The sequence below is a fragment of the Parasteatoda tepidariorum genome, chromosome X1, assembly GCF_043381705.1.
Source record: "Parasteatoda tepidariorum isolate YZ-2023 chromosome X1, CAS_Ptep_4.0, whole genome shotgun sequence".
NCBI lineage: Eukaryota > Metazoa > Arthropoda > Arachnida > Araneae > Theridiidae > Parasteatoda > Parasteatoda tepidariorum.
In genome coordinates, this window is record NC_092214.1 from 50,629,790 (window position 1) to 50,638,332 (window position 8,543).

The window sequence follows — 8,543 nt, forward strand, 5'->3', positions numbered from 1 at the left end:
CTTTCTTGCCTAGAAGACTAGATTAAAGCTGTAAAAATGATTATTCCTAAGATTTTGTATATAGTTATAGTAAGTTATGTAAATTTGATTTTAGTATGAAATCCTCCTATAAATATGGTAAAATCATAAAAAATCCAAATAATGTCAGATAAAAAGTTCATGTATTTTAATTTTAAAAGCTTAAAAATTAATAGTAATTTATAAATCGATTCAAATTTTCTTTTCAAAGGAGATTAAAAGAAAAAAAATCTTTGCTTTTTAGACAGAAATCAGCTTAGTAGATTGCCTAGAAACTTAGAAATATTTTCTATTAACTATTAATTAAACCTCTCCGAGCAATCGCAGAACATTAAATTTTTTTTTACAGTCAGAACTTGGTTGCTTAGCAATGGAGTAAAACTAAGTATCCCTCTTTTGAATTAGTCTATGGGTTATCTTAATATGTTCATTTGCGGCGGTGACTTTTGTTGGCTGTTTACTGGACTATAGCCAAGTATATGAATCTTCATCGCGACCCAATGTTTTAGAAAATTTGTCTACCCCCTTTATTTCAAGGGTAAGGATTTCAAAAAGGAAAAAAAACAAAACAAATGCTTATTCAGAGAAACTACGTTTTTGTGTCTGATTTTGTAACTTAATTAATAGTGAGCACTAATTAATTAGCATATTTTAGGTCACCTCCCGGAACCATTAAGATTGACACTTAGTTCGTGAAAATTTGATCATTAGAATGAAAGTTATTCTGGGTGATATTTTTTTTTTTTTGCAGACTGTACATGAGGCTATCCTTCTGTATCTATGCATATTGCTATCCCATGATTTGTCATCTCAGTGTATAAATATATACATATATTTACGTGCATATATACATTTATATACATGGATATAAATATATACACATTAGTGATAAACCTTAGGTGCTATAACATGCTAAATGCACCAAAAATCATATATGGAAAACAAGAAAAAATTGTAATGCATAATTCTTGATAGCAGCTAAAATTTAAAAAAAAATAAAATTGCATAGCATGTTTATTTATAAACAAAACCGTTTTTTTTTTAAATAGAAAACTATACTTCTCCTGAATTAACAGCACAGATATCAAATAAAATAACCACTTTTTTTTAGCGTAGCTATAGAATAAATTTGAATTAGAAGACCTGATCTCCTAACGTCTCTGTTTTTAATGTCTTTTGTTGGTCAATCTAATTACTGAAAACTAATAAAGGTGCATATTACATGAATAAAGTAGAGAATAGCTCATAGGTCTCCAGAATACCTTAGTTATTTCTTAGTCTATCATCTTAGAGGACTAATTTTTTTATATCCTTCTCAACAATTTATATAAATTTTAAAAACATTGTTTGAAACGCAAATTTATTTTGGTCAGAATTTTATTATTTCTGAAAATTTTGAATATCTTTAACTTATTTAAATTAACCACTATTTAAATTTTGAAAAATTCATTTTTAACATTTATTCATTTGAATGAAATGTAATTGAATATTTTAAATTTAATTGTTTTTTACTTTCAAAAAAAATTTTTAAATGCTTTTTATTCAATAAATTTCCTTCAATTTTGTACATACATTTTTCTTTTTGCTGACCTTTTGTTTATGGCTGGTAGAGTAAGTGGACCAAAATGACAGGCTTCACCATGCAAACACCATAAGCAAAGGCTTAATAAAAGTAAAAATAAGAGTAATTTTCTATCAAAACATTTGATCTAATAAAATAACTTTACTTATAACATATAAAACAGTTGCTACAAACAAGATTTTAGTTTTTATTACAAAGTTCATTGCAACTTACCAGTAGTACTTAGTTACACAAAACAAATCATAACTAAGTCTTTCATTATATAAAAATTTCTAATATTTCAGTAAATTCTGTGTGTCAACAATTAATAAATTAAAACCTTCATTATTGCTTTAAATTGCTTAATTAGAACAAAATTGCTTAATAATACTTGTTGTTAACCCAAGTTAACCATATATAATAGTATTTGCTAATTTTTAAATTGTTTTATATATTAGTAACACACATACTATATAGTTTTCAATTACATATGTTTTAAACTTTCTGCAGCTAAGTTTTATTTTTAATCATCATACCAGAATTATATATTTGTTTAAATAAAAAAGATAGTGCATAATTTTGGCAAAGATCATCCAATTTTAAACTTTTAAGGACAACTGATATGGACGTTTTAGATTTGAACCTTTGTCAAATTATTGCTAAATCAATCACTAATTGCATTTATATTACTTATAACAAAAAATATACAAATTTCATATATATATTTTAAAAAAAGGGTATATATTATTTAAAATTAGGAAGCACTTAAGGTAAAAAAGAACCCAGAATTTTGAAATTCTGAGTCCCAAAAGTGCAGTGTAATCACTGACTACTTTTCTCAAACAGAATTTATTACTTTACATATAATACAAATGCATACTTCTTTTTAACATTTAGAAATAAATTTAAAATAATTCATTAAATAAACTTTGGTATATTAAATGGACATATTATCTGTGGTTGATAAGATGAATATGAGCTTAATGAACACAGATCCTATTTTGTTCATTGAGTGAACATTTGCCTTAAATATATCAGTCTCTTAAATGCTTATTCTCCTGACGAAGAGTGAAAAGAAAGTTATACTGTTCCAAATACAAACATTGAAACATATTAAAGTAAGTAAAGACAAAGATTGTAATAAACTATTTTTAAAAGCAAAATAAAAAGAGAAAAATTCTAAGGTTTTTAATCAAAATAATGTTAAATTTTTTTTAACAAAAATACAGATAAAAATAAAAAAAATAAACTTAAATTTCACTACGAAAAATTATTTTTTCAAGATAAATTTTATTGTCAAAATGGATTAAATTCCTTCAAATATTTTGTTTAAAATCAATAAAATAATGTTAAAAATATTTTCTTTTTTGTAGAGCATTAACTATATTGCTTCTGGAAAAGTTATGAGAAAATTACTTTTAGTAACACCATATTATCAAACCTAGTTTTGATTTAATAAAATACAAAACATTCTCAAAACTATACAAACTCTAAAACAAAAACAATAAGAAATTTAAAGGAAGAAGTTATTTTATAGATATTTAAAAGAAAATCATTTTTTGATCTTAATATCTGATATTATTTAAACTATTATAACTATGCAGTATTTTCATCATAGAAAAAAAATGCCTGAGAATTTCTCACCCTTTCTCAAAAACAGGGTGAAATTTAAAAAGTTAAGTGAGATTTCTAAAAAAACAAAAACTCTTGAAAAAAAAATCCTTTCTTTAACCTTCCGTTAGTCGCGCGCACCTCACAGGTGCATCCCTACTGCATTTCCACCTCCTTTGTCGTCAAAAGATTTTTCCGGGGGTCGAGCCTAATGCTATGTTCCTAACTTTGGATTACTCAAATGTCCGTGTAAAACCGACCTTAGAACATGTCGATGGAGAGTTGGAACCGCTCAAATCACCCCTCTGGTGCAGCGCGACCATTGACACAAGTATTATGGATATAATATTTTTATGAATTAAATATATATATTTTATCTCATTTTCTGTCCTACTCAACGTAGCAGGTATAAATGGTCAAGTTATATACGAAGAAAATGGTTACGGAGTTAAAAACCGCAGAACCTTCTTGCGTCAATTGGTTGATTATCTTGGGATGGAGGAAGAGATCCGACGCGGGAGCAAGAAAAATTTATCTTCGGTACTTCGCTAAATAAATTTTTTGATATTTATCTCTGTAAAGAGTCTTAAATTGGAAACAATTAACTATTTAAACTAGACTAAATTTCATTTGGCTTTCAAAAAATCAGAAACACCTCATAGGTGCAACGCGATTAACCATGTCGGAGACAAGTGCGCGACTAACGGAAGGTTAATTGTAATACATTGTTAACGTCTTCTATTTTTTAAAGCATTGAATATTTTTGGTGCATCATCATAGAAGATTTTGCCTTTACAAGGTATTTGTCCATCTTACATAAGTGCATAAAAATTTTGAACGTCTTACATGAAGAAACTTTACCTACGGTAAACACGTGGAGAGAAATGTATTCTGAAAGGGGTTCCATGGTTGTGTTCTGTTGTTCAAAGAGGTTCTGAACAATACTGGTAAATAGGGAAGCTAGATAATGGGGCAGATGCTGAAAATAATGAAAGATCCAGGAAGAAAAGATAAACGGATTTTATTCTAAATGGCGTAATTCGAAGTTTTTACCAAAATGCGAGAAATTCGTGAATTTTGAAATTGATATATAGAATGCGCGAATTTCTCGCGGTAATCATTTTTTAATGCGAGAAAAGAAAAAAATATGCGAGATTCTCGCGCTGTAGTGAAAACACTGCTATGTATTTAAATCTTAGCCCTCTCAAAAGTTAGATGCCAATGATGTCCATGCACTTTCAAGTTTAATTTCAGAAGGAGTAAAATATTCTTCCAGGAAAAAGACAGTCACAGTCCTGCACTACATATTCTACACTGATTTAAAGTCATGGTAGCCATGCAGTCTCTTGCTTCCTTCAAAAACAAACTAGAAATGGACTAATTTTTTTTTCTATTTCTATATATTTTTTTTTTCCTTTCAAGACAGCAAGTTAACATACTAAAGCCAAGATAGGCTCAGCTCAAGCTAGAGAGTCTTCATCCAACAAAAGCTTGTTAGATGCAAGAACCATTATATGTGTGGTCAGGGTTCCTTTTCTTTCCTTACTCCTCGGAAACCAGATTTAAAAATTTGTTCAGTTAAATAATAAATTTTCATAAAAAGTGAAAGCTATTATAAATTTAAAAAAAAAATGAGAAATAATAAATGACATGCTTCAGAAATATATAGATTTAAGCTTTATATTAGTAAAGAATTAACACTTTAAAAAAATCTTCAAATTTGAGATTAAAAAAAATCCTATTAATGTATGGCTCGGCCTACCTTTGATTAAAAATCCTAACTCTAATACTGAGTCCAAACTCAGATCTAATTTACACAAACAGCAATTTACTTTTATTTGCTTCTTATATTTCATAATAATCAAATAAAACTTTTTCTTTAATCTACAACAAAATTTTCAATAGTAAAATGGAAATTTATAAACAGTAAAATACTTAAATAGAAATTGCTCTATACAACATGGTTTAAAAATGACCTAGCATAAAATTCAGACATTAAAATATGTAGCAGCTCCACTGCAAAAGGTAAATAAAGCAAAAGAATAAAGAAATTAGAGATATATTGCTGAGTGGAATAATACAAAAGTGCTGAGTGATGTATCACTAGTGTGGAGGAATACAGACAAGTATGGATCGTTACAGTGGCAATGCAGAAGGATACAAAATAAGCTAAGCGGGTTGTCAGCAGTTGGATTTTGGCAGCAGAAAGAAAACATGATGATTGTTTGTTGCTAGATGCAACTCAACAAAGAAGTGTTAAAACTGAATACAGCAAGATTTTACTATAAGTCTATTTTTATAAATTTTGTAGTAGCATTATTACAGTAGAGTTGTGTATTCAATTTTGACCTATCAAAAAAACATAAATTTAATTTGATATCCCTCATAAAAAATGAAAAGATCAAAAAAGTAATCCATATTTGAAAGCAGTCCTCACTGATGCCTTTACACACTATAATGCTCAAATACATAGAAAAATAGTGTTAATGTATAATGATGTAAATCCTCTTACATGAAAAAAAAAAAATCCTACTAGGATCCTAATGCATCTGAAAATAAGCTTAAAACTATTTGATTAACTATGAAAATAGGAGCTATGAAAATAAGACCTGCGTTTTCCTAATTTTAGCAACATCACAGAGTCTTGCTCTTAGATGTATCTAGCAGAGAAATAGAATTCAGTGTTAATTACCCAATACGGTTGAGGTCAATCCAATTAACAAAAAACTGAATAATTGAACACCTTAAAAAAGCATATCTTATTCCAACAAAAATAGTAGTGAATGAACTCTAACTCAAGCGTCAAAATCAAATTAAACCAGAAATGCATTGCACCCTTCTTTAATTCTTAAAAATAGAAGAAACTTATTGTTAAATTGAAGAAATTGCTTTACTCTACCTCTCTCACTAAAACTGAACATAACAAATGTGACCAAAGAGAGAGTAATTTTTTGGGAAAGAAGAAATTTTTTGGGGTTAAATGAACAAGTTTGTTAATTGATCATCTGGATAAATGGTACTCTATTTCATCTATAAAACTAAATAAAGAAATGGTAAAAAAATAGTTAATAGAAACATAATGAATAAAACTCCATATAATATATAAAATCATATAAGAATAAAACATTTTACCATCTTTAATGACAACCTTGAAGGATCGAATATTACCATCTTTACATTTGCTAAAGAACGATTTCAGTTCTGCACTGCCTAAAAAAATAAAAATGAATTTCGATAAAATAAAATTTTTGAATTTTGAAGAATAAAAAATTTGATACAGCTTCTTTCACCCTACTATTTATCCTATTCAAAGAACTGCTTACTTAAGCTATAAAAAAAATTTTAGATTTTATTTACTGACCCATTCAAAAACTAACAATTTATGCTATAAGATTAAAAATAACACTTAATAAATATCAATTAACACTATTAATATTTATTAAAAGTGCTATTTAATTTAAAATATAGTGCAAGAGATGCAATAACATTATTTAGTTAACGAACTACAATTAGGAAACCCCTGTAGGAACAATAAAAAAAGTGGGGAGATTTCTGTATCGTGATCAGTGGCAGAATAATCGCCAAGTCTTGGAAGTTTCCGGGCAGTGGCCTGCGAGAAACTAAAAACAAAAATCACAGAAAGGGACTAACTCGTAGCCACTCCCAGGCAAACATCTACATATTTTTTTCAAAAAAATTTGCAAGTTTAAAATCTATTTGACACCTTGGCAATTGTAGTTGGCGCAACAGATCACGATACGAATATATTCCCAAAAAAATTTGTCAATCTGCTCATTTTCACCCTATTAAAATTTATTAATATAATGTATTACAATTTATTTCTTACAAAGAAATATATTTAAAAAAAAAGAGGTAAGAGTCTAAATACAAATAAAAGAATAAATGATTAATAAATAAAATAAAAACCCTACAAAGATAATTGAGACTGTTTTAAAAGAAAGTTAGGGTAAATTAAAAACGCTTTATAAAATGGTTTCTATTTTGATTAATGATTCTACATATTAAAAAACATAGGAAAAGATTTCAATTTTGTTAATATTTTAAAAGATTTTAAATTAATTTCAAATTCTACAGAATGGAAGATCCAATTACTATAGCCATTGAGTTAGTAATCACATATCCTCAAGATTCCTGTCAGTTATTGTTTAATAAATCTATACAGAAGTTCAGTAGAAGGTTGATTTAATACAATTTTAATTAACGCAGTCAGAAACAAATCTTACTTGTAAACATCAGAGATTTATTTTAATTCCACCAAACTATTAATTCTTGGGTAGTGACATTAACAGAAATTTCGTTTTCTGGTGAATATAACATGATAGTAGGAATCACTTAAAACTAGCATTGCTTTCTTAAGTAGCATCTTGTCATGAACAACTTGGTTAGAGAAGGCAGTTTTTAATGTCATTTTGATTCTGTCTGTACCTTATTTAGAATATAATGTATTTCTCGTGGCTAAAAATTCAAATATGGAAGTTGTTATGGTATTGCAAAAATTTTACTAAGGGAACGAGCATGAACGACTATCTAAGAAAACGAACTTTATATTCATATTTGATCTTTTTTTAACGAGCAAGATTACAATTCAACACGTTTTATACCATTTTTCTTGCACGCCGATTATACACACTGCACTTTGTTAATAAAAATAGTTAGGACAACTATGATCCCAACAATATTTTATGAAAACAGTTGACAAGAAACGTCAATGGCCTCCTGCGGTAATGTTACTAAAATCACGAACGCATTATTTTATTTTATTGTTGAGCGACAACACTAGGGCAACTATAATGACACCTGAAGCTAAAGAGTCTTTTTAAAACATTAAATCAAATAGTTAATATAGTTATACATCAATATAAAGTTACTATAGTTTGATTTGTCAAACGCATATCGAAACTACCACATATTTAAGGCAATAATCAGTAAAACAATTCTAAAATCGTATATGAATGAAAGAAAGATGTGACAAACATATTGGTGAAAATAAATACCAAAAATTTATAAGAATAAGCAAAATAACATTACCTTGTATGCCTGTTTGATGCGACATCGCAAACCGCTGCAACAGACGTCTTGTCTTGTATCTAAAATCTAAACGAACACCACCTCTGGTTCTGTTCTGTTCGACACAGATTCTGTTGCCAACTAAAATATTTTAATACATCATTGAATTTTTAACAAAAAAGTGAAGGGAGGAATTGCTTTCTTATTGTGTTCGAAGAAGTTTCAGAAATTTTTACATAGAATTAAATCTTTAATTTGTTCATTTTTTTTCTTAAAAATGTGTTAAGTTTCTTTTTTAAACTATTCTTGCTGCATCCAATTCATG

General features: G+C 27.9%; 1 protein-coding gene across 1 annotated transcript in view; it reads right to left on the reverse strand.

The window, feature by feature from the left end:
* Window positions 1-8,398, reverse strand: part of LOC107438556 (twinfilin actin binding protein) — a 29,725-nt gene extending 21,327 nt beyond the window's left edge. The window contains exons 1-2 of the mRNA XM_016050867.3: window positions 8,240-8,398; window positions 6,323-6,400 (exon numbers count right to left, since the gene is read on the reverse strand). Coding sequence (XP_015906353.1) covers window positions 6,323-6,400; window positions 8,240-8,264 — 103 coding nt within the window. The 5' untranslated portion in view covers window positions 8,265-8,398. The remainder of the gene's footprint in view (window positions 1-6,322; window positions 6,401-8,239) is intronic.
* Between the last annotated feature and the right edge of the window lie 145 nt (window positions 8,399-8,543).